Source organism: Mycteria americana, chromosome 24, assembly GCF_035582795.1.
Source record: "Mycteria americana isolate JAX WOST 10 ecotype Jacksonville Zoo and Gardens chromosome 24, USCA_MyAme_1.0, whole genome shotgun sequence".
Classification (NCBI taxonomy): domain Eukaryota; kingdom Metazoa; phylum Chordata; class Aves; order Ciconiiformes; family Ciconiidae; genus Mycteria; species Mycteria americana.
The window spans coordinates 375,495-401,371 of record NC_134388.1 but is presented as its reverse complement, the minus strand read 5'-3'; the positions used below and the strand labels follow the sequence as shown (position 1 = coordinate 401,371).

Sequence of the window (25,877 nt, the reverse complement as noted above, 5' to 3'; positions counted from 1 at the left end):
AGGAGCGAGTGAATTTTCCAGCCTTGAGAGCCACCGTGAGCTGCTTGGTTTGCTTCATGCCCTTCCCAACAGTCCAGACTGGCCAAGGCATATAGCAGCTGATAAATCCCTGCTGAAAGGGCTGCAAGAGGCAAGGAGCCTTCTGTGGAAAAGGGGGGCCAAGCCAGCAACACAGTCCCCTTGCCCAGGAAGCAAGCATGGACCCAGCCATCAGGTAGTTACCCAGTCCCTTTTCATCAGTGGAAAAGCTGCCATGAGATGCTCCACATGCCACACGTGGCTCTTTCTTCCCTTGTATTTGTATAGCTGTATGTGGGGCTCACTTTTGAGCTCGTAGGCTTTGACACGGCTCAAGCAGTGTGTTGGGGAGCAGGGGTGCTCTTATTAGGTTTGCAGCACAGCCTTGCAAATAGTTGTAAAAGTACAGCTGGGGATGAAAAGGGTCGGGAAGTGCTTAGGTTGATTTCTTTATAGAATAAAATGTGTTGTGTGGCTGTGATACTCTGTAACTTCTGGTTTGGCTCTGGCACAGACTTTCCCTCTTGGAGCCTACCTTCTAGGCATTGTTTTTTTTTGAGGGAGGAGTACTTCTGCAACAGAGGACCTGGGTCTGCTTTGGGGCTCAGCTCTGTATTGTTCTTGGCTTACATACCTCTCCTGGAAAGGTCAGTTTATGCTGTGTAGTCAGCACTGTGCACAGCAGCTGGAAGAGGGGAGTGCTGGAGATTAAAAGTGCCTATGCACCTGTAGGGAGATTTTTGAAATCCCTTCTTTTGAAGCTCTTCTGTATTTTATAAAAGATTTCACTGTTTGCTGGGGCAGGGAGACAGACTGGAAGGATGACATCTCCTTAGCTGCTAGGACATTCAAAGGGATGTGGGGGAATCTGATGTCATTTAATCTCCCAATGTGGTAGCTTCTGTGAAGGGACTAAAGTGTTCTCACACAAGGTAAACTATTAGGAGATAACTGGATATTTGGACTAATTGAAACTGAACTGGAGTTTCACCTCCAGATTGGGCAGAATGACTACTTGGAAATAAAGTGCTTTCCAGCCATGTTTGCTTAGAGGCCTTTTTACTTTTCTTTATGGCTGTAGGGATTTTGTGGTACTGGCTGTGCAGCAGTCCTGTTTCACTGATGGGAGCATCCCACAAGTGTTCCAGCCATGGATCTGAACCCATCTTGAGCTGAGCCATGCCTGGAAGCCAGGTCTCCCACCTTCCCACCTGCTCTAGCAGGGAAAGTGGTGGATCTCACTGCCAGCTGGGTTGAGAAACCTCTTGCTATACCCAAATGCAAGAAACCTCTGCTATACCCAAATGCAGAGCTTAAGTGCCAAAGACTAGGAAGGAGTTTGGGGTACTAGCTGCTGTTCAGTTTTGGTGGTCAAATCTATGAGATGTCTAAGTCTGACTAAGACTTGACACGAGCTCTGCAGCAGTTTCTCCTTGTGAACAAAGGTGTCTGTGTGCCTTTATGCTGGCTAGTGGGACCTGACTTCCCACTGAAGGAGTTGTATCCTTGGGCCACATTTCAGCATGTTGAATTTTTCCCACCTAGCTTAACCAGAACAGTGGTCTGTGTGGCTATGCCTTAATCTTTGTCAATTTAATCACCTGTTCCCTTATGCAAAGGGAGCTGGGGGCATGGGGGGTGCGAGAAGCCTGTCCTGATTGTCTAACACAGATGAGGGCCTGTGCAGTCTTAAGTCCAAGTGTTTTAGTCCTGCCTTCTCTTGTGATCAAATGGTGAGCCAGGGGATGGTCACTGAGCTGACTAGTACCAAGCATTGAGTGGAAACAGTAGCATACCCTTTCCAAAATCCATTGCACAACGTAACAGCTCCATCAAGGCAGTGAGGTTCTGCAAGGGCGTAACTCTGGGCTGGGACAAAGTTCACTTGTCTCAGCTTTGGGATGACAGCTCATAGATGGAGGTCAGCCAGACTACGTGAATCTCTGGCAGATGTTTTGGGCACCCCTCCAACTAGAAAGGCCACATTTTAATGCGTAGGATGTTTAGCCAGGTCTTAAGATGGGACAGGCCTCATTTATTTATAGAAAATGTCTAGAATTGTACCTTTCTATGCAGAGCAGTTATCAAATGCCCTGGTGTCACAACTGCAGTGGGTCACACAACACTGGCATTTGCTTAATACTTGCAGGCCATCTTCACTCCCTTGCAGCATCAAAAAAAATGGACAATAGCTGAGGGGTTAGTGCATCCTCTGGCAATTACTCCTCTCATTCGTTGCCTTCCCTGAGTGATGAAATGCAGCTTCAGAGCTTGAGGTTCTGTGCAATCCAGCCCTGGACAGCTGTGACTTTGGTGTAGACACCAGGGAAGTATGGCCTGGCACAGCCATAGCCCCAGCTTGTGATTCCTGCTAGAAACCACTTTCCTGAGGGTTCTTTACATGCCAGGGGCCCGCCTGCATCACCCTGCAGAGAGAGGAAAAAGGTCCTGTATCAAGCCAAAAAGGCAGCCCAGCCCCCCCAGCTGTGAGATGGTCTTTCTCTCTGGGACATAGGAGCATTTGCTGTCCTGTTCCCCACCTCCCCAGGAGCCTGCTTCCAAGCTGGAGGATTGCTCAGTGATGTACTTGCATGCACAATCTGAGGTTGGGGTTCTGGAACATGGAAGAACGTGGTCCGAGGCACAACAGGGTCATGAAACAGGCTCCATGGTATCCCTGTGGTCTCTGGCTTGGCATTACCTCTCTGCATGTTTCCCTGACCTGTCACAGGTTGGTGGGGCAAGCAGAACAAGGTGTATGCAGGATGGACTTGGATAATGGCAACAGCCAGTGGAGATGGATGGACAGACAGCTGAGCTAGGGGAGGCAGGGCAAGGCCCTCCTGAGAGAATATAGCCCGGGGACTTTGCACAAGTTTGCTCTGTCCCAGCCGCAGCATTTGCTGCTCTCGCACTCACTGAACAACTGTCGACAGTGCCCTGTGGGAAACCGGCACACACCATCCTGCTGCTGATCTGGACAGGGTAGAACTTTTTGCAGGCCTGGTCTCCAATCATGTTCACTGCTGCTTTTTGCAGATGCTTTGACATGAGACCTGAGGAGACAAGTATCATTGTTAGCTTGGTGCACAGCAGGTGAGAAGCAGCAGCACGTGTAGGAGTGGGGTCTCTGTGGCCTTACTTGCTTGCCAAAGGGGGAGACCTGCACTGGGAAAGTGAATCAGGCCTGGTTCCTCCCCAGCAGAGCAAGCCCAGGAAGGTCCCTTTGGCATGTAGTTTGTCAGGCAGCTTGGCTGACCAGATAGAAATCGTATCAGGGTGGTCCTTGTACTGCAGGAGCACAGCTGGAACAGCTGCTACAGGGATGGGGAGCACAGTGCCTGGCATGTAGAAAGCTTGGAAAGGCTGCAGGAGGGCAGAGGTATAACCAAATGGAGAAGTACAGTGCATGGCGGCTGGGGAGGAGATTGTGGTGACACCTTGCCTTGACACAACCTGGCCTGGTATCCCCTGCAGGGTCTGGCCTGGCATGGGGAGTGCTTGGGGCAGTGGAGTGGGAATCGTAGATGTTTGGGCTCGAAGGGTAGATGGCACTTAGCTTGGCCATCGTAGATGTGAGGGAGCCCTCTCAGCCAGTACCTCCTTCCTTTGTGGAGCCCCAGCCTGTGATGAAGCATCTGGCCCCTTCACGGAAGATGTGTGAATTGTGTGGGAGACAAATAGGTTTGATGGTGTTGCTGAACTTGACGGGCGTGTTCAGCTCTAGCAGGGCCACATCGTAGTCCAGGCTGTAGATGTTGTAAAAAGGGTGCTTGTAGATACGGAATATTTTCTCCATTTTGCCATCGATGCCACTCAGGAAGGGTGTTCCTAGAAAGGCTACCCACATTTTGGGGTCACTGTAACTGCAGAAAGACAGCAAACCTGGCTGTTAGGAGCATGGCCTCACAAGGAGGGCTGTTCCTCCACTTGTGGGGCTGGGATGTGCAATGGCCACACCTTGTGAGGCCAGGACCCCTGTCTCCATCACACTGTGGACATACCCAGCCTTTGCTCCACTCATTCCTCTTCATGCTTACCTGTAGGGGCACATCTATAATAGGGAGTGTGTGCTTCCAGTGGGGCACAGCATCCCAGCCATGGTGCTGGACTGCGAGGAAGGGGAAGGGCAGGTGGGCTGATGGGAATGAGGCCAAGAGCCAGCTGGCTCCACTAGCCTATCTCAGACTTACACATCAAAGCAGTGAGCTGCAGAGAGCAGCCACCGGTCAGCAATGAGGACAGCCCCACACTTGTGTTCCTTCCGCCGAAGCCAGAGACTGACTTGCCAGGGCCATTCTCCTCGAGCTGCAGTGCTGCCACCCACAATCTTGCTGAAGGCCAGAGCAGTTGTTAAGCCACAGTCTGAGACAGAAGAAGAGGCACCGTGGTTTTAAGCAACCATAAATGAAAGGGTTTTCTGCCCTCCCATAGCCTGTGCCATGGGGCAGCCTTCTGGGGCAACATATGCAAGGCGGTAGGATGTGATGAATTTCATTCACCCATCTGAGGCAAGGCTTGGCAGACATAGTATGCTTTGGGAACTTTTAGTTCACATAGATCACACCTTCCAGGGATGTGGTACGTGAGGAGGGGACGTTTGGATGGACTGGCTGAGCTGTCACACAGCAAGGAATGTGCAGTCCAAGGAGCAGTCCCAGGGATGACAAGACATCTTCTGGGCTGCCACGTTGTGCAGAGCTGTCTTGCCAGCTTGTACTAGCAGACTGACTGGCCAGAAGGCCGGTATGGTGGGAAATGGGTTCTAATGTTTATAGCATAGGAGAAGAGGCCACATTCCCTGGCAGAAAATTTGGACCCTGCTCATGCAGCTTTATCTTGTTATACCTACTTGGCAGACCAAGTAGGACCTGGACCACAATGGGCTGGCCCAGGCCCTCAGTGTACAACGTGAGGCCCAAGACAGCCCATGTGAAGTTGGTGGATTGCACTGGGGAGTCTCGGTAATGTAGAATAAGGCTGGGCAGCAGTTGCAGGCTGCAAAGCAGCACTCACCGCAGTTGCGCTCATCGAAGCCGTTGCTGCAGTCAACAATGCCATCACATTCGGGATTTTCTTTTCCAATACAGACCTTGCTGGAACACTTGAAGGTGAGGCTGGTACAAGGCACCACTGGAAGGCAATAACCCATGGCCTGCTCAGTACCCTCTGTGCTGGGGCTGGAGGTCTCCTACCAACATGTCAATAAATCTGTCGTCAATTTTACCTGGGGTTTGGGTGGGCTTGGCAGGCTTAGTGGTTTTCAGAGCTGTGGAGGTTTCTTTCATGGTTGTGGTTGTCTTCATCCCCAGGGTGGTTCTATTGATTGGACTTGCAGCTGTTGTGCTGGGCTGCCGGGTGAGGATGGCTGCAGTAGAAGTTCTAGCGAAGGCTGAACTGAAAGGGGTGCCTGTGCCAGGAATGGGCAACTGTGAGATGGTATCCAGGATCCAGTCTTTGAGTTTGGCAATTCTGGAGTACACACCGGGTTTCGTAGCCTGGGCACAACCAATTCCCCAACTCACGATGCCGGCCAGATAAAACACTCCTGGGGTGACCTCACAGGCCAAGGGTCCACCTGAATCTCCCTGAGGAAGAAGCAAGGCAATGGCTGCTCAGCCCAGTCTCCCCAAGACAGGTCTACATGGAGCTGCCCCTCAGCCACACTGGGAGGACTTAGCTAGCCCTAAACTCTTACTCCAGCCCCGTGAGGCTGTCTGCTGCCATGCATTGTGCGTGCAAACCATGAGTGTGCAGAGGCTGAAACTAGGGTCAATGGCTCAGCCTGGCTGCACAGATACAAATGGCATTTGTCGTGAAAGTTAATAGCTCCTGACAGCACCTTTCCACAAGTGGAGGACAGCCACCACCAACTACCACTGTCTCAGTGCCACAGGAGGAGACCTGCTTCATCCAGGACTCCCAGTCTAGCCAGACAGAGCAGTGGGATGTTGGTTTAAGTCATGCTCAACTTGATGGAGCTTTATTTACTTTGCTAAAGCTCCAAGGCAGTGGGCTGGGTTTTTTGAGCTAAGGTGCATGTGGATTGCAACCTGGCCACAGCAGCTCAGTAAACATTTCCCCAGTATGTGCTGAGGCTGTGAGTTAGCCCAGCTTTCTGGAACAATCCACAGAGGAGCAGAGAAATTCCAGCCTCTTACCTGGCATGAGTCTATCTTCCCCTCCAGGAAGCCAGCACAGATCATTCGGTCAGTGAGGGAGAAGTTGTAGAGGAAATTGCAGGTCTTCTGGTCTATGATGCCCACAGAGGCTTTCTGCAGGATCTCAGGCTTGGTGACTGCATGAAAACCACAGGATTAGTGAGTACAGCAGAGGGAAGTGGGAGCTAATGGGTTTTAGACTGACCCAACACACATTTCAGAAAAACAAGCTCTAATCCCACACGGGAGTTGAGTCCTGTATGAGCTACTCTCTCAGCAGCCCTGAAGCTCCTAGCTCACCCCAGGGTGCAGTTTCATACCTGTGCAAAGGATACTGCACACAGGCAGCAAGTTTCTGTTGTCTTAACAGCTTGTGGGCTCCTGGTCAACTGTTAGAGGGACAGTAGGGCCTCTTTGGTAGCACACGTGCCACCCTCAGGCCTTCTCCCTGCAATGGGATCTTTGCTTTTTCTAATTGCTTGGACTATCTTTGCGACTGAGCATGGTTGCTGAGGCTAACATACTGTCCTGCCAGAGCTACAGCAGGCCACTGAGGCAGTGCCCCACTCTTGCCCACTCATGGGAAAACTACTGAGGGGAGCTCAGCAGGTTTCTCCGAGTTTCTGCCAAGCTGCTCTCTCCATTTTCTTGTTTGCTGGTGGCTCCTAAATAACTGCAGTTTAAGTTAGTGCTCTGTGTGCCCTTATTCTCGCTTATTCTTATGTTTCTATCAGTTCCTGACTGTCCCTGTTACTGTCCCCTGTTCTGTATGCTCCCAGGACTGTCTGGGTTGCAGTGGCACAGGCTTTGCTGCTGAGTCTGCCACTGCTCCAGAGCAAATCAACTGGTAGTGCATCACTGCTTACCATTCCCTTCTTGGAGGTTACCCCACCCAGAAATTATGCATTTCTTGCCAACAGGAAACTTCTCCACGGTGAGTGGGAGACAGATGGGCTGGATGTATTTGTTGAAGACAAGAGGTCTTGCCAGCTCAAGTACAGCCACATCAAAGTCCAGAATAATAGGGTTGAAGAGGGGATGCTGGATCACTCTTGTTACATTGACTTTCACTGCACTCCCGTCTGTTCCATTTAGTGATGTTGTTCCCACATAGGCTTCGATCTCTTCTGGATTTGTCCTGCAAATACATAATCCTAGACACGCATGTTCACACACATATGCCTAGCATGAATTCTGACATTTAAATTGCAAGACAACTTTAAATGATCAGTGTTTGAAATCTTACTTTACGAAAGCCGAGCCCAGCACACAGAAGAGCAGCCCTGCTAAGTCAGGCCCAAATAACTGTTTCCAGCAGTGGCACATGTTGGATGTCTCCTGAAGAGCAGGTAAACATGTAGCAATCCTTTCCTCACCTCCAGAAATCTGTGATTTCAGGAGTGTTCTGGCACACAGATGGAGTTTCTATATGCAGTAGGTCTTGATGGATTTGGGGGTTTTATTTGGATTTTTCTAGAGTTGCATTTTATTCCTTTTTTTTAACCCCACATGAATTTTAAACATTCAGTTTAATGACATTTATGAAGAACTGCTTCCTTTTGCTTGTTTTCTACCTGTTCTTGGTTGTTATTTGATATCTTAGAAAAACAGTAAGAAGGCATTCCCTAAACACTTTGCACCCTTTGTAATTGTATAGTCCCTATCACACACTCCCTTCCCATCCAGTTGTCTCTTTTCCCAAGTCTAGTCTGATCTATTTTGTCGTGCTTGTTCCACACCCGGCTCATCCTTGTGTTAGCCTTTTTACAATATGTTATTCTAGCACTGCATGCAATGTTTGAGAAGTCAGTATGCTGTGGATTTCCAGCAACATACTGGTAATCTCAGTTGTTTTTCTAATAATTACTAGCATTCATTTGCTCTTTAATTGCCGCTGCCCACAGAACTGCTGTTCTCATAGCAATATCCACAGTATTTCTGACCTCTTTTTCTGAATGGTAAAAGCTGATGGAGATCCATCATCATCTGCAGACAGATAGCAGTGCTTTTTTTGCTGTGTGCCTCACTTCACACTTGCCTACCTTGCATTTCACTTGCTGCTTTATTGCCCAGCTATTTAATGCATAAGGCTGTCTTGAAACTCTTCATAGTTAGTCCCCCACCTTTTCTACCTGCAAGAATTTTTATTCTTGACAAACATTATCCTCTTGCTACTCATTTCTTTATCTAGGTTATTTATCAATCTGGGCTTGGGCTCTTGCTGTTTAACAGAACTATGCAGGATTGAACTGACCACAGCTGACCACGTGTCTCTATTTCCTATATTACAGCCAATTTTTAAAGTTAAATTTCTTGAAGAAACTCTCTTGTGGCACCTGTCCTTTTCCACTCCTTGTTAGATGTGGTGTCCTTGCTCCCTGCCCAGGCTACTTTAACCTTTCCCTGCCTCATCCCAGCCTCCCCACAAAACCCTTTTTACTATGAATCTGTAACTATAACAAAAATTAATGTCCAGTGTGGGTTCTTGTTTTTCCCCAGTGACTCCAGTGCCACAGCTGTGGGTTTGGCTACACGGCTGCATAGAGCTGCCCAGCTCTGTGCGGGTGGGCAGGCGAGCTGGAACAGCAGCGCTAGCAGGGATGGACTCTTACTCGTTGAAGCAGTGAGCTGCTGACAGCAGCCAGCGGTCCCCAATTACGGTGGCTCCACAGAAATGCCTTGAGTCTTCTTTCAGGCTGACTTGCCAGGGGATCTCTCCTCTGGAAGCATCTGTTCCTCCCACGATCTTGCTGGGTTTAGAGAACCCAGGTCGTCCTCCACAGTCTGAACAAAAGCCAAAGCATGACTTGTGAGTACTCCTAGCAGAAGACAAGCGAGGAGAGACTTTTGCTCTCTCTAACCAGTAAGTGAGCACGGACAGGTCAGGGCTGATGTGTGAGGCATCTGCCCAAGCCCTGCCTGCTGATCGTGGCAGTCCCTGATGGTGGCTGTGGCACAGCCATACATGGGCTTTCACCCTAACTGCTGTTCTGCATCTTGCTCTTGGCAAGTCCTTAATCCTGTGCCTTTCTTGAAGGCAGAGTAACCAGCAGCTCTGTGCCTTTTCACCTTGCTATTCCAGCTAAAAAGTTAATCCTAAATTTAGAAAAATACTGTGCATCTGTATCTCCCTGCAGAGCTGCTGGGAGGGCTCATTGGAGCTGACAGGTCATCCTATGGACACCTGCCATCCTTCCCTCCAGGGAAAAGATGCATGGCTGCTGTGAAGTTGCAGCCATCAACTGTGAACTGCTGGGAGATCCCTGGGTGGCAAACAAAAGTGAGTGGTCAACAGATTAAACAGTGTCAGATGCTGCTGTGTCTTAGTACCCTGGCCTGGGCCTGCTGGAGCAAACCAATTATACAGACAGCAGACAAAATTACACGTTCAGTTGCATAAGCAAAGGAGCCCATGAAACTTGTCTGCGCAGGTACTGAGTGACTTTGGCAGGCTGCTCTGGGCTCAGCCGGGGCAGCCAGATAGTGTCACTTGTGCCTTGGTCCTTAGCACTTAGGCAAGGGTTGCATGGGTCACCCTACTGAAGGTCATTTCAGCTCAGTGGAAGAACAAACCTGCCATTTGGACCTGTACCAGCCACTCTTCCTGCCCAGGTACACCCACCCTGTGGGTGCTCATACCTTGTGGTCTTGATGCAGTCGCTGGCTTGCTGGCAGCTGGGGCTGGTGAAGTGGCGGGGATTGCTCCGGTGGTGGTGGTGTTGAGCTTTTCAGAGCTGACCAGATTAGTATTAGTACTGGAGTGTGTTGGAGGGACAGTACGGGCTATGGAGGTGGGAAAGGCAGAAATAGCATCCAAGATCCAGTCTCTGAGTTTGGTAACACGTGTGTAAACCCCAGGCCGCCTGGCTTCAGCACATCCAATTCCCCAACTCACGATTCCTGCCAGGAAAAACTTGCCAGATGGTTCTTCGCAAACCAGGGGCCCACCAGAGTCACCCTGCAAGAGAAGCCAGATGGTGAGCTCTCCCTGGGGACGCTCTGAACTCGCCCTGCTCACCCTCAGCATACCTCTGCCGGACTGTGTCTCTCTGTCCTGTGTATCCCAGCTCACCTCTGCTTATTTGCTCCAGCCTAGTGATGAGTGAAGCATCTCCTGTGCTGGCCTTTGGATGCTCCTGTGTGGACACACTGTGCTGCTATTAAGCAATAGCCTTGTGCCCTTGATATGCCAGAAGAGCACAAGGACACTGTCCATAAAATCTAGGGTAGGCATTTCTATTGGTTTAATCATTTATTGCTGCTCTTAAAGGTTAAGCCCAGCAGCCCCTAAACAGCCAGATGATGGGTGTTCATTGCATGATATGCAACCCAGGGAGACCATGCTAATCTTTGCATGATGTTTTCTTGATTTGGGCTATGGTTCCCTGGTCAGTTCTTTGGCACTGTGGGGCCATATGAGTGTCACTGATGTAGGACATGTGGTGTTTGTGAAGCTGGCAGTGCTTTCTGGGGGTTGGCTTGCTATAGGTGAATAATGAATAACTGGATCGGTCACGTTCATCATCCAACCTCGAATCTTCCATTCTTGGCCCCTTCTCTGGTGTTTGTACTGCATTTGGTGCAGAAATATGAAGTGCTACCACCAGAGAAGTGCAGTTTTTCTCAACTGGTGGCTGCAGGTATGAAGGGCCCTGCCAAACCACAGGGACAGCCATGAAAATCACAGTCCTCCTCTCCCTACACATTGTGAAAGGCAGGATTTTCTCCAGCTGACCACCTGCAATTCCAGGCTGGATAAAGGCTAACTAGGGAAAATACCAAGTTGTTCACCAAAAACTGTTGTGTATGTTTTAGTTTCCACTGCTGTCCTTTACCATCTGGATTTTGATCTTAGGACCTGCCAGGTACATCGGTAGCACCAGCCCTGATTACAGCTCAGGAAGTAGAGAAAAGTAGTTAAATAGCCAAAAGAGCCCCTTAAACAGCACTGCTGTGTTCTAAGCAGTAGAGAACATATCCTCATTTTTGTCTCCTGCAGTCCCTGATCCGTGCTTGGGTTCCAAGGTCCTTGTGGGGGGAACTGTGACCATGGTGTCAGATCCTGCTTCTTGAAGTGCTGCTTGGTGCATACTGGGAGGGAAAAGACTCATGTGGGGGGGTGTGCCAGCTTCCCTGGGCAAAGCGTACCTGGCAGGAGTCGATTTTCCCCTCCAGGTAGCCAGCACACAGCATCCTGTCTGTGAGGACGTGGCTGTAGAGGCTGGAGCACAGCGTCTGGTCCAGCAGCTCCACTGTTGCTTTCTGCAGGAACTCGGGTTTCACCACTAAACAAGAAAGATGTGACCATGAGCTCACTGCAGGGAGCCTTGCACTGGACCAGCTGCCCATGTTACAGCTCGCCCCATATGGCGAGAGCACAGCCTGAGTTCCCTTCCCTGGTGCCTCCTGCACCACTCACACCCCACCATGCCTCCTCTGCTGCCTGCCATGCTTTGCTTACAGAAATCCTCCCTGAGGTAGCCCCAGCCAGAGATAAGGCACTTCTTGCTGGTGGGGAAGTGATGCCCAGCATCTGGCAGGCACACAGGCTGGATGTACTTAGTGAAGGTCACAGGTCTCTTCAGCTCCAGCACAGCCACGTCATAGTCAGCTGTGTCGGCGTTGTAGGAGGGGTGCAGGATGATCCGTGTGATGCCCATTTTCACTGCACCGCTGTCTGAGCCTCTGAGGGAGGTGGTCCCCGTGTAAGCTGCCCACATGGCTGGGTCCTGAAACCTGGAAGAGAGACAGCCAGGACTGTGTGAGCCTGTGGCCACAGCATCGCCCTACAAACCAGAGCTGCTTGGTGTGGGTGGTGCTGCCTCCTGCCCGTCCTGCCATCCGCTCTGGGACAGGGGCTCCCCGTGGCTTAATCTGGTAGGGGAAGGAAACCAGGCGTGATGGGGCAGTGTTGTACAGTGGGAGCATGGCCCGGAAGGTAACGGCAGCTTTTGGAAAGGGGGGGACACACACAAGCTAGCGTGGCTAGAGCTTACTCAGTAAAGCAGTGAGCAGCAGACACCAGCCACTTCTCCGTGAGGATTGCAGCACCGCAGAAGTGCTCATTGTTCTCTCGCAGGCTGACTTGCCATGGGAACTCCCCTCTGGATGCCTCTGAGCCTCCAACTATCCTGGTGGTAGTTTGCATGGCAGGGCGGCTCCCACAGTCTGAAAGGGAGGAGAGAGCCAGTGCATCAGGATCCTGCCAGCTCTGCCCCAGCAAAGTGCTCTCGGGGCCAAGTGGGAAAAGCTGCTTCAGCTTTGTGCATGCTCCCAGCACATGCTCAAGCAGCAGGACATTGCCAGGGATGTCACAGGGCAGACTTTAACCTGCAGGCTTGGAAAAGAGCACTGCAAAGCACTGGCCCATCACAGCATACTCCCTGAAACTCTTCTAAAGCAAGAAACTCTGGAGAGAAATATCTTGGCTAGTTTCACAAGCTCAGCCACTGCCTCATGATCTTCTCCCAGCAGCTCGTGGGCATGTGGGGCCTGCCCAGCACACCAGCCCACCAGGAAGGTAGGCCTTGTCATGACCCTTTGCAGTTGGTGGTGAGACCAAGGTGTTTCTAGGCTACAATTCCCCTCATCCTGATGCAGACATCTACTATTGGCCTGACAAGTTGTGCCATGTCCTTGGCTCTCTTCAGTGCCCAGAAGCCAAGTGGTGTTACAACTGTCAAGGTCTGCAGCAGTGGGTTGTGGCCCAACCCTCATGTCCAGGAGACCTGCTGTGAGAGACTCACCGCAGCCCCTTTCATCAGAGGCATTGGCGCAGTCTTTTTGGCCATCACATTCAGGGTTTTCTTTTCACATGCACTGGGTGTTGAGGCAAGTGAACATGTCTCCAGGGCAGCTCCCTGGGGACAGCAAGGCTTGAGTCACTTGTGTCTTCTGCAGCCCTCCCAGAAACTGTCCCCCAGCTTCCACAGGGGCAACCACCGCAGTGTCCTTGTCACTCTGCTCCCTGGCAATGCTAGTGTCCCTGCGGGATGGAGCCAGGACCAGAGCTGCAGCTCTTGTGGAGCTTGCAGGACGAAAGGGGTGCAGGGCTCTGGACCACCACGTTATGAACAAGATGGGACACAAACACCTCTTGTATCTGCAGCCAGGCCACCAGTGAGGTGGAGGCTACAGGTCAGGCTGCAGAGTGCAGCCAAGGGAGCTGGGGCAGATGGCTCTTCCTGCTGCCTGGCTCTTACCTGATGTCAGTCCAGGTCTGTGGGGAGAAACCTCACTGCGACCTGTGACAAAGTGGAAGGAGTGGGGATCAGTGAGGGCGTCCCAGTCGGGGGGCACAGGAGCTGTGTGCTCCCGTGGACTGTGCTGCTCCCAGGCCAGGGCTGGCAGAGGCTTTGCTCCATCTTTTCCTCCTGCCTGGCAATCACTTTCCCTGGCCCATGGCCAGCGGTGAGCTCCTGGCCCAGTTCCCTTCCCGGGGCCCTTCCTCAGTTTGCGCCACCACAGGCACAGTGCGCAGCGGAGGAGCAGCTCTCTACAGCCCTGCAGGCTGTTGGGGTGATCCCAGGTGCAGGGAGAGAATCCCAAGAGCTGTGGCAGTGAGCTGCCTCCCAGGAGCAGGCTCCAAGGCTGAGGCTGTTGCCTAAAGCCAAGGGGTGTCTGTGCACCCTCCGTTTGGGCTGCACAAGGCTCCCAAAGATCCAGAGACCCTGCCCATCATTGCAGGGAGTGCAGAGGGAGCTGCAGGGGAACCCACACCTTCATGTTTTCCAAACACATGTTTTTTTTAAATCCGCTGGCCCTGGAGGCCTGTGGTCACATGCAACTCCACCGTCACTGAAGGAAAGGAGAATTTCTAGTCAGGTAGTTTCAAAGAATAATTCAAATACGAGAAATATCTACCTAAGCAGGAATTATTGCTACAACTCTGAGGACTGCCTAAGGGCTGCTGCGCACTTGTAGGTACAGACAACCCAGCAATTAACCTCCTGAGGTTTGATCTCCTGTCCCTCAGGCTGGTTCCAGGTGCTGCAAGAAAAGCCAAAGAAGCTGCAGTGTATGCTTTAGGCTCTGTTGTTGCTGCAGGCCCCCAAAGCTGCTCTTGCAGGGCAGAGAGCAGCAGGACAGCATTAGTGTTGGAGGGGGAGCTGGGGACTCCCCATGAATGTCTGTTCAGCAATGACCAAGAGCTAGACATGTTTCTGCTGCTGTTTTGTGAAGCTGGTAGCACCTGGGAGCCAGGCAGAGCATCTTTTGTTGGTTTGCTTGGGTGCCTGGTAGCACCTCCATTTCTAACGTTGCTGCTGGCCATGAAGCCTTGAGTGGACATCCAAAGCTAAAGCCCTGCAGCAGTTTGGCTATCTGAGACACAGTTCGTAGTTTTGCTAGTGTGACCTTTGATGCTAGCAGCACCAGCACAAGGCACCTAGCTCTGGCTGCCCGGCAGTTGTGGGAGGAGCATACCTGTAAGAGAAGCTGAGGATATAGTCCCATAGGCAGCCAGGGAGAGACCCTGCTCGTGCAGGGCAGCCGCCAGCCCATGCCTGAGAGCTTCTTCCTCCATGGTAGAGCTCAGGGGCTGGGAATCCTGGGGGGCGAAGCGGAGGCGGAAACGCACGATCACACTTGAGTTTCCATTCCTGCTGGAAGACAGAGAATTGATGGGTACGTTGGCTCCATGGTCAGTACAAGAGACGGGCTCTTGTGCTAGCTGCCTACAGTGAACTCGAGGGAAACAAAACTAATTCTTAATAATTTAAGGCGCAAGTTTCTCTGGAGATGTGCTCTGGGTTGAAATGGTCATTTGCATTTTTTTCTTTGGCCCAAAGTTCAGCTTTGGTTGAACAAAGCCATTTTTCCTCTGCCTTTCTGACTGCATTTCCAAATGAAAGAATCCAGAACATTGGTGTGATCCCAGAAGAAAATCCAACCTTGACCAAAAAGCAGTTTCTCTGTTTACTAGGTTTGAACAAGAACACAGGTGTAAGCTCACCTTCTTGGTGGAGCTTGTCAGAATGCCCTGAAACATGAGCTGCACAGACTGCAGAGAGAGCTGCCTACACTCACCTGTAGCCCAGGATGGTGCAACCAGTGCAGCTCCAGTCCAGCTGGGAGTCCTGGAAACTGGACAGAAACTGCAAAGCAAAGAGCAATGGTCACACACTTACCAGGCAGAAGACCCCAGGGAGATGGGACTAGATGATGCCTGGGATTTTGCAGGGAGCTGGACCTAGCTGGAGCATCTTCTCTTGTCTCTGCAGGCAGCAGGAACACCTGTGTCCACCTCATGTGTAACCCTTTCCCCACCCTGGCTCAGGGCACAAAGCAGCACATCCCTTCTTTATGCCTTCCTAACACCTCTCTTTTGCAAGGAACAGACCTGAGCACACATTTCCCACTCCGCAAATGTCTCTTAGGGCCCTGACAGGGCCTCTCGAAGGGCAGCTCAGCCCCACGGTGTACCCTGCTGATGTTTAAGAAGTCCCTGTTTTCCTCCTGCCCTTGGCATCCAGATTCTGCTGAATGAGGACAGTTGAGCTGGGCCCTGGGGAACCACCACAGTCTTTCCCAAGTCTTTTCCTGGCAAGCCCAGCTCAACTCACCAGCCTCTCAAGAGCAGGTGTCAGCACCCTGTAATAGTCCGAGTTCTCCATCTGTAAGCTGCTGTTGAATGTGATTCCTCGCAGCTCCACTGTATGCTCAAAGCTGGTCTCTCCTGCAGGATGATAGGCTGCCAGAGAGGGAAGGTGTCTGTCAGAGGCACAAAGGACACACGGAGGTCTGGGGCCATGGCTGGACCCAGCTTTCCTCACTGCCTGCTTTGCAACATGGGTCTCATCATGTCCTTTAGATCCCCCTGGTTTGAGCAGCTTGACTGTCCCTGACCACCCCAGGCTGCCTTGGGGGCACCCCACGGCTGTGCTGGGCTACACCACACACATGCAATGGGAGAAATTTGCACTGAACTAATCTGAACTTAAAAATGGTGGATTTTTGTCAAGCCTGAGACAAAACAGATGGGTGCAATGTGCAACTCGCAGTGCAATCCCAGATTGGCCCCATCCTTGCTGGGGAAGGGTTGTTGGGTACCGAACAGGCTGGGGAAAGGTGTGCTGGGTACTGAAGCCAGCTTAGAAAGTGATACTATACAGTAGAGCTGTGCTGGTGGGATCTGTCAGTCATGTCAGGCTGGGGTCCACATCAGGGTGCTGGCCTGAGGTGGCATCTGGCCATGGGGCACCAGAGGCAGCAGGAGGGAGGTGGGAGAGGCAAAGAGATGGTGGTCATGCTCTGGAGTGGGACAGTGAAACAGACAATGGTCAGTGGCTGCAAGAGGTTGTGGTAGAAGATGGCTGGGGCAGCAAGGTACAGTGACAGGAAATTTGGGAGGTGCAGGGAGAGATTAGGGGAGATGAATAGAGCATACATGTCATGCAACACTGAAGATAAAGTGCTTTACAGTCAGATATTCAGAACGTGAGTTAACTATAGCCCTTGCAGTTTGTGCGTGTATGTGGGGCGAGTTGACCACATTTTGTCCTCAGCAGAAGGCTTTTGAGGATTTTTGCTATGAGGACTGTGAGCTGTGCAAACCATTTCTTTTTTGGAGCAGATAAACTGAAAGAACGTACCCGGCTACACACTCACCCAGCAGGATTCCCAGGTAGAGGGCTGTCACGCTACCCACCACAGCAGCGGCAACGGTTACTTTCCAGCAGTTGGCCCTCAGTCCCCTTCTCTGGGTGCCTAGCACTGGCTTTATCTGGTCCATGCTTTCCGAGCAGCTCTACAGATAGCCTCTGTGATCAAAAAGCAGAGGAGGAAAAGGACAAGACTGGGATGAAAGGTGACATGCCAGCTATGGTTACCCCAGGAGCTCCAACCAGTGCATTATCACAAGAAGTAAAAGGACGGACACACACTGCGTCCCCTGAATGTGCCTCAGGCTGCAGTCAGGAGATTTTACTAATACATCCAGGTTGTAGGACCTGAACACATCAACCATGGTGGCCCCTCCCTGCCTGGTTCCCCTTCCCTTTCTTCCTAGGAGGCAACTGCTGAGCATGGCCATATCTGTTGTGAGTACAAACCAGCCTGATGCCTCCATCTCCGTGCTCTGCACAGGCGCTATTGTTGACACAACCTCTGGGTGAGCACTGAACCAGTGTTCCAGCATCACGGGCCCTGCCTCGGGGTCCAACCAAGACAGCACACAGTACCTGCTCTTCAGCAGACCATTCCCCAGGCTTGATTTAGCAGCAGGGTTTCAAGGTCTTACCGCCTATGATGCCAGGGTGAACTGGTATGCCAGCTCATAGCAAGGGCTGAGTATGGACCGGGCTTGGCATCTTGGCTTGCTCTTTCTGCCTCAGACATCACCACTAGTAAAGATCCTAAAACCAACCAGTGTCACTAGCAGATGCTTTGGTGCTGCTCAGGAGTCACGGAGCTGCGGTGGTGGGTGGAACAGTTAAGTTGGAAAGTACAACATTTATCTCAGGGTAATCTTACAGGCCTGCAAATAACATCCTCAAATATGAAACTGCAGTTTGAATAGAAAGCTATGGAGAGAGACCTACCTGGGACTCTGGCTAGTGATGTACCAAAGGCAATTGGTATCGAAAATCTCAAGAATCCTTGGCTGCTTCTACTAGACCATTCTGACCTGGCTACTGAAATCCTGACACACTAGGCTACTTATATCCCCATGGTATATGTTATGTGGATCGAAACTGGCTAATAAACCTCACCCTGTAGTTGTTTGAGGCAGGTTCCAGGGTGAGGTTTCATATATAGCCCAATGCTATTCATATTTTTGCAAGAATTGTGAAGGAAATATAAAATCACAGTCAGTAAATTCAGTGGATGACAAAACTCCCTACAGTGTTTAGCAGAGAGCTCCCAGTGCCTAGTAATGCAGACCAATTAATATGTGCTTTAATTACAGCTATGCTACTGTCCTGATGAGCAGTTTCTTCTTCCCTGTGGTCAGCACTGGCACTGGTGCTTCCAGTATTTTGCTTCAAGTGGTACAAACATCCTGTGCAGGAATGAAAGCCCCTTCATCTGATCTTTCCTTCCTCCTGAGATCAACTCAGTGGCCTCTGCTAGACGTGTTCCAGTATGTCAATGCTTTTCATGCACTAAAGATGCTCAAACGGGATACGGTACTCCAAACGTGATCTCAAAAAGTGCCAAAAATAGGGCACTTATCTTGTTTTTCTGTCTGCACTCTTGCTAGTACAAGCCAGTGTGTGGTTGGCCTTCTTTTGCACGTCATCAACAACTGGATATCGGTAGGAATGAAACAGCCTGGGATATCCGTCTTTATCCACAGTCATTTGATCAGCCATACTTCAGCATGTTTGTTTTTGCAAGAAGCCTAATGACACAAGAAGGGGCACTGATTTCCCCTAGCCCTAAAAGGTATTAAATTACTGGATTAATATTCCTCCCTCACAGGTAGGAAGAAGACACACAACCCTTCCCTTCAGACTGGCACACAAAAGTCTACTGAAGACAATTTGGTTGGTTGGAGTTGAAATACATGGCAGTCCGGCCTTCTTGGCCAAAGGTCCAAAGTTCCTCAGCTTCAGAGTGAGTTTTTTGAGGACTCAACCTCTAGCTGCTGGGGAACTTCAGATTTACAGGTCACACCAGAAGAGTCTTGGCAAGGCAAATTCCTCTCTCAAACTTACTCTGCCTAGATATCGACAGCTTCAAGAACATAAAACCTACTCAGCTTTTCCTTCCTCAGTCCCAAATTCTATCCTGCCAAGGAACATCTCATCTGGTCACTTCTGCACCGGCCACTTCCTGCCAGTTCAGAAGACTCTGTGAGTGGTTGGGCTGCAACAGCAGCTATTTACTGATGCTATAAATCAGGCTGTGACTTCAGCAAACAGGGAAGCTGCGGAGGAACAGCCTTTTCTAATGCAAATGTATCTAGCAATGAAAGAGAAAGAGGGAAGAAGGGGACCCAGGACACAGGGAGCAGCAGCACTGTTTCAGAAGAGCTTTTCAGTGTTTTCCAAGAGGCGTCAGCAGCTCTTTAAACTGAAGCTTCTAGATAAGAGATTTTAAAAGGTCACTTCTTTGTGAGGCAACAGACAGAGAGAAAGGGGAGAGGAAGGGAGAATCTGTCCAAGATGCCTCTTTTTTCTAACAGACCTCCAAATATTCTTTTTCAGCTGTAACTGAGCCTGGCAGAGATAGGCACTTTGGGCCCCTGTGTTTTGCTAACAATATCTCCATTTGACAATTCAGCTCTGGCTAAGAGAAGACAGGTAGGAAACATTTTTTCCAGTGGTCTCTGTGACCTAAATGCATAGAGATGAGCGATCCTTCCTCTGCTCTTTCAATCGTTTTGGAGTCACTGGCTCTCTTGCAGTATGCTGAACTCAAAAATCTAGTCCAGATATGCTGACCAGTGCAACGGTGGTCTTACTACCAATGGACTGTAAAGGTAGTGTTGGACAATCGCATCTGAGAAAAAAAATTAACATCACAGACAAAATTGGCTATGGCTGGGTGTTACTTTGACAATACAAGTTAGATTGAACTAATCTTGGCTGCATATAAAAAGTCATACTACAATAAAACATACTTGGGACTCTAGAAAGAAGTTCGTATTATTGATTGCACTGGCATTTTAACTGGAAAAAATACAGTATTTAGAGAAAGCCTTCTACTTCCCAAAACAATCAAAACTTGTCTTCTTTGCTCTCCCTTTTAGCATAAGGAAAGTTTATTTTCTTTTGGTGTGAGTGGTGTGAGTTAAAAAAGAATTTAAAAGACATATAAATGGAAAGCCCATCTTGCAAGAGCAAAACAGAGATTGGAATTTTTTTTAGTGACAGAAGATAAGGACCATCTATAAATATGTAATGGAGGTGAGTAGCAAGGAGCTATATACATTGAAAAATATCATTGCATAAAATCAAATGAGCGAAAAGTAAATTTTTTTGGTGGGGGCAGAAGTTAGGAGAGTATTAACAGCCAGAGGAGCATGAATTTCCAGTAGGAATGTTGAGAAGAAAAAGCACATTTATGGTTTTTGTCAGATTCTAAATTGTTAGTGGTTATAAAATATGATGTCCCTGATAGTGGGGTGGGAGGGGAACTCGGTGATCTAAGAGAGTCCTTCTGGTTCTATCTTAGTGGGGTTTCTTTTCACTGCTCCGTTTTAGCAGAGAAGACATGTAAAGTGTGCTACAGAGAAAGTCAACAAGAAATGTCCTGTGAAAATAACCATCTCTGGCTGTCCCTAAGGATCTGCTGATATTCCTGGGAGATGGCCACCACCTCTGCTCTTCTGCTTCTTGGCAGCTCAGGGTTTGTTTTCTCCATGGGATTTTGCTCCAGGGCAGCCTTGAGTCATTCCATAGGATTTCCTTGGAAGATGTGTTTTATTTCTCAACTGGTTCAGACAGGGAAATTTCAAAATATAAAGTGGAATGGTACAAATATCCATAGTATTTCTTCTAATTAGCCAAACTGTCACTAACACCCACTCTTCTCATCGAGGAGGACAAGAAAGTAGCATGTGTGTGTGTGTGTGTGTGAGCATGTGTGTGCACTCGTGCAGCAGGTCAGGGGCACGGCATGTGCAGGAGCAATGATGGGACAAGGCAGGGCCACAGGAGGGAGATCCTGGGTGTCCGTCTATGCATTGGGCACAGATCACACACTCCCCATGGCAGGGGTCTGTGTTTCAGTCTGGTGAGCCCCATGGCTTGCATACCTGTAAGACTGGCCCACAGCACACAACTGTTCAGCACAAATTGTGGTGGTTCCTGTTTTTAGGTAGAAACTGGCTTCTTGCAAAATGTGACAGCTCCTGAGGTTGAAGTATGACAGTGACCTCCCAGCACTGTGTTGATGGCTACCCAGTAAAAGGGCTTGGTTTTTCTTCATCTACCTCCACGTTCCCTAGCCTCTTGTCTTTCACTACTCGGTATTTCTCTTCCTTTGCCTCTGCTGTGTCTTTCTGTTCATGTTTTCACCTCCTGAGGCCTTTCCTTCCACCTTCCCAGCCCTTTCCAGCTCTTCATGCTTAGTCTCTCCCCCTTCAGAACAGGAATGCTCACTCCCCTATCTCACACTGCTTTGCCCCAGGCTCCCTCCTGCTCTTCAGCTTCTCCTGTTCCTGGTCTGCCAGCACCTAGCAGCAGCCCTCCACCATGAGGACACGAGCCAAGCCTCTCCTCTGATCTGTTCTTTGTGCTGCATTTCTATATTCTAGCATGTTTGGATGGTTTTCTCCAATGCTATCATTATAAAGGGCAGCTGATATGCTGCAACCATTTGAATAACCAAGTGTTAATAAAACATTTGCTTTATACCACATTAAGTTGGTACCATTACAGGGTAGTCTGGCTCTCGGCACAGCAATACTGTGTCTGCTGAGCCTTCAGACACAAGGGTTGTAAAACCGTCTGATGGTCTAAGGTCATGCCTGTAAGTCCTCACCCAGACAGAGCCGTTGCGAAATGATGGCATTGGTATGAAAAATATGCAACTTGCTTGAGGCAGACAACAAGATCAGCAGCAAATCCACCTGCAACCTCAGGAAATAATGAGCGTTTGGTCAAAGGTGAGTGAAGGACTAATGATTTTATCACCAAGATAAGACTTGTGGCACTTCAGAGGAGGAATACAGCAGAAGCAGAATCACCTTTCTCCAGAAGGAGAAAGCCCAAAATGAAAAATTAGACTCCAACATGCCTCACTTGGTGGGTTCACCATTCAAAATCACAGGTGCCAGAACAACAAACCACATTTGTGCCACCAAACCACAAGCTTGAGCAGAAGAAAAAAGATGGTCACTTGCAGTAAGTGAAAGCAGAAACATAACCAGAGGAGACGACGAGATGTGGGTGTGCAAACAGGTCTGCTGGCAGAGCCTGGTGGCAAGAACAGTGAAACCCAAATAACTCAGTTAAAATGGGGTCAAGCCTTGTGATTTTTTTCCTTACAGTTGGGAATTTAATTGTATGCAAATGGAGCTCAGCAACTTGTGGGAGCAGCTACTGATAGAAGTTAGAGTATTTTCCTAGGGGAGTGGATTTATAACCAGAGGTAGCTGTTGGGTGGTGGTGCAGTGCAAGGGCACGTCAGTCTGGAGAGGCCAAGAACCATGTGCCAGTTCCCCTTATGGCTCAAGGGCACCCCAGGGCTGCACCGTGAGTGGAGTTCCAGAGAAGGACGGGCGTGTTGGAATAAAACTGTTGCTTCCTGGTGAGCCCATATGTCTTCCCTTAAATATTCTGACGAGATGATATGCCATGAAAAAAAAGCCCGTGCAGAAACAGCAGCCAGCTGGTAGAACACATAAAGAAAGGAGTGAGCTGCTCAGCATCATGCCAGCTGGAGCAGACAGTACCTCTGTGAGCAAAGACAAACTGCCCACAGGTAGCTGATCAGCAGACACAGTCAAGCCAGGTTTGGCTAACATGGCCTTTTTGTTTCATGCATCATGAGCATCTCCTGCCACCAGACTGGTTCCTTGAACCACCTAACACTGAATTTCTTTAATCCTTTTGCTTTAACCCATGTCCAACTTCTGGAACTGGACATGTAGAGCTGTGCATGTTCCCCACCTCTCTGTAGGTTAACATTTAGTGGGGCTGTGCTGCATTTAAAAGGCTATACCCTACTTTCAAGCAGAAGGAGACACTGTCACCTAAGAGGCTGCAGACCCTGGGCTGAGGACACCATTTTTCTATCGACGTAAGTGAGGAAAGAGCCCCCAGCACTGTCAGCCTCCAGACCGCGAGAAGCCTGCAAGTGAACAAATCTGCTTGGGGTGTTACCAGTCCCTGCCATTCAGTTTAGTAACAATCCCGAATGCCTGCTCACTTGCAGCACTCCTCTTGAAGGTGCGTCTGGTTCAGCTGCAGTCCTGCTCTCAGCAAGCCCAATGACACTGTGTGGGCCTTGTTTATTGTCCCTCTTGGATTTCAAATATCTCTCAATTTACAAGTAAGAAGATCCTCTCCCTGCCTGCCAGCTCTGCAGTCTCAGCTGGGACATGACAGACAGGCTAAGCTCCCTGTTGCGTGTATTATCACCGGTAACAAAGGCTCTAACATCATTTCCACCTTGGAGACACTCAGCCTTGAGCTCTCCCTTTGGTAACAGAGTACCGGGCAGATTTGGACCTGCAATTACTTTTTAAACTTTTAGCCGTGGATTACACAGTAAAATAAAGGCGGCCTTCCTCCCTCCAACTGTGCTGTCTTGACAAGTCAGTACAGATAGTAAATACTGAATACATATGGGGAGTATCCAGTAAGCAAAGAAGTGCCATTTTTGTCCAGTTACTTTTTCACAATAGGAGCACTATATAATATGATACTTTTCAGCTCAGGAATGGCCAAGAAAAACTCACATGCTTAACTCATGGCATTTCCTTTAGTGACAACTACCCTTCTCCCTTGGACACTTTGTCTGGCCCAGTGCAAAGGCTGTGGGAGAAATCTTAGTCCCAATGAAGTTGGTGGACATACTGGGACCAGAGGTTCTTGGAGGAGCAGGGGCTAAAGTAGATGTCTTCATTTTGCAGATAATCACATTTTATTCATTCTTACCAGCTTACATACATTAGAAGCAATGTCTAAATTACATTTTTTTGTATCTAGCTTCAGCCCTTATTACAGTTTGACAGGTAGGCATTAACGTTAATGGGCACAAAACCCCCATGCTATCCTGAAACCAGTGATCTGCAATGCATGCTCCCTCAAAGGAAGAACTCACATAGAGAAACCAGGCAGTGATGAAAGATATCAGTCAAGCGGGGAACTCACAGCAGATTTTTGTCCTTGACTTCAGAGGCTGCAGAATGAAACTCCACACGTATTGATATGGGATAGTGTCATCTGCTAAACTCAAGTGCTGAGCCTGTGTGACCATGTACCGCTTCGGTCAGCCCCTCCTGCCTGAGGAGACCATCCCCAAGCACAGGCCGCAGGATGCTGGCACACACAGGCTGCTCAAATCCTGCACTGGCCTGTGCTGCCTTGCTTGGCACCTCTACCCACAGGGACCTCCCTTGAGCAGGATACGGGGGAATATGCCTGAACTCTCTGTAAGGCAGCTTCATGACTGGAAGACAAGTGGGTGCAAAGCAGCGTGACAGCACCCTCAAGCCCTTTCCTTCAACCGTGGGAACAAAGCACCATCCAGCTACAGAAACATTTAGTTTAGCTCAAATGATGGTACTACTCCAAGCCCATGGAGGTTTCTGCAAGATTTGTCCCATGCCAAGGTCAAAACTGCTCACAGCCATGGTTGTGTCACTAGCATATTTCATAGAACGATAATTGCTTATTTTAGCATTTAGGTCTGCATTATTGCTAAAGCTGCACTTTTTATTTCCCATGAAGTACCCTGAACTTTCTTTCTAGAATATTTCATAATTTGTTATAGCTTTTGAATAATGTAGACCATTCTCTGCGTTTGTTTTCCAGAGTGTTAAAGAAACTAAGACGTTCCTCCTTAACCAGTACTTTCAGAGAAGAGGGTCCAGAGATCACTTTCCACCAAGGCTCATCCATCAGATCACATATTTGGTATAACTGAAGACACGTGGTTAATAGACAAAAGATGAAATGTCCTACAGAAATATAACCTGCAGGGCACAACTGGCAGAAGTGTCAAACTTCCACAGGCACTCAATGGGGAGCCCATTTCTGTGGTCAGTGTTGGTTCCTTTGGTCTGACAAGCAGAACGAATCCCCGCCAGCATCACCGATTCGTTTGTGCGAAGTGCTCCCAACCTCCCCCGAACCATTTTAGAGTCACATGGAATCGAAAAACACTAAAAAGCACTCCAGGATCGCATACAGAAAATTATTTAGCCACAAGCTAAAAGCAAGCCGCAAAAAGGAAGCACTGAAGTTATTTACATCTATTGCTTTAAATAAAAGGTTAGATGTTTCACCTAACAGGCGATAACTTCAGAAACGAGCAGTTTCCTTAGAGCCGACAAAGCAAGAGGAATTTCCCCAAGCATGGGGGGAAATTCAGCGGGGAGAAGCACTTTCAAATTCCCACTTCTCTGGAAATCTCGAGTGCAGGCAGCTCATCCTGCCGGGCCGCCAGCCGGGGCGACCGCGGAGCCCTTCCCGCCGCCCGGCCCCGGCAGCGGCGGCCCGAGGGACCGCGCTGCCCGCGCCGTGAATTTGCGTTGGTTGGCGCGTGCGGGCGTGGGACCACGGGGGCAAGAAGCACCCGCGGTGGGTGCGGTTATCAGAGAAGGTGCCGGTTTTTCTCTTCCCACCCGAGCCGAGAGAGCCCGACACCGTGAAGGAGAAACAAAGGACTGTTAAGAAGGAGCAGGAACTCACCTGCTTTGCTTTTCCCGCTGCCACCGAGGTGTTTTTCCCCGGACACCTCTGCCCTCGGCGCGCTGCCTCCCGAGCTCCCCTCCCCCGGTGACTGCCCGGCCACACCGGCGGCGGGAGACGCTGAGAGGAGTGTGGGAGGCACACGGGGAGTTTGCATACGGAGCTTAAAGGCACAGGCTGCGAAGCAGAAACGATTCACCCTGGAAAGCTGGCTTGTTTCTTCACGGACTTTGGGTTTAAGCACTTTTTTTTTCCCTAGCTGCCTGCGTTGGAAACTCGAGCAGAGATGCCCCAGCTCGGGATCTTCCCCAGCCCGGAGTGCAATTTCTGCAGTTCACTGTACAACTCCCATTCACTTCAGTAGCATTTCACCAGCAGGACAGAAAGC

At 49.8% G+C, this 25,877-nt stretch overlaps 1 protein-coding gene across 4 annotated transcripts; it reads right to left on the bottom strand.

Annotated features, from left to right (window-relative positions):
• Positions 1-1,443: 1,443 nt before the first annotated feature.
• On the bottom strand, positions 1,444-25,877 carry TMPRSS9 (transmembrane serine protease 9). 4 transcript variants are annotated; one of them, XM_075524271.1, is made up of 19 exons: positions 25,490-25,877; positions 16,788-16,939; positions 15,743-15,870; positions 15,207-15,274; positions 14,604-14,782; positions 13,382-13,423; positions 12,176-12,347; positions 11,641-11,915; positions 11,328-11,464; positions 9,819-10,137; positions 8,792-8,963; positions 7,046-7,317; positions 6,180-6,316; positions 5,246-5,606; positions 5,035-5,151; positions 4,212-4,383; positions 3,619-3,884; positions 2,938-3,074; positions 1,444-2,444 (listed from the first exon to the last, which is right to left on the bottom strand). In XM_075524271.1, the coding sequence occupies exons 2-19, from the start codon at positions 16,909-16,911 to the stop codon at positions 2,283-2,285; spliced, it is 3,240 nt and encodes a 1,079-aa protein (XP_075380386.1). In that variant the 5' UTR covers positions 16,912-16,939; positions 25,490-25,877; the 3' UTR covers positions 1,444-2,282. The 4 variants fall into 4 exon arrangements, with proteins under 4 accessions (XP_075380386.1, XP_075380389.1, XP_075380390.1 ...); XM_075524272.1 differs by having other exon boundaries at positions 1,445-2,444; positions 14,604-14,779; XM_075524274.1 differs by lacking the exon at positions 13,382-13,423.

Excerpts from the sequence above, each read along its gene's own strand:
- TMPRSS9 (XM_075524271.1), bottom strand. The coding sequence starts at position 16,911 with ATGGACCAGATAAAGCCAGTGCTAGGCACCCAGAGAAGGGGACTGAGG. Across the intron at positions 15,871-16,787 it reads CTACCTGGGAATCCTGCTGG|CCTATCATCCTGCAGGAGAG; the intron begins GTGAGTGTGTAG and ends CCTCTCTGGCAG. Across the intron at positions 5,607-6,179 it reads GGAAGATAGACTCATGCCAG|GGAGATTCAGGTGGACCCTT; the intron begins GTAAGAGGCTGG and ends CTTCTTCCTCAG.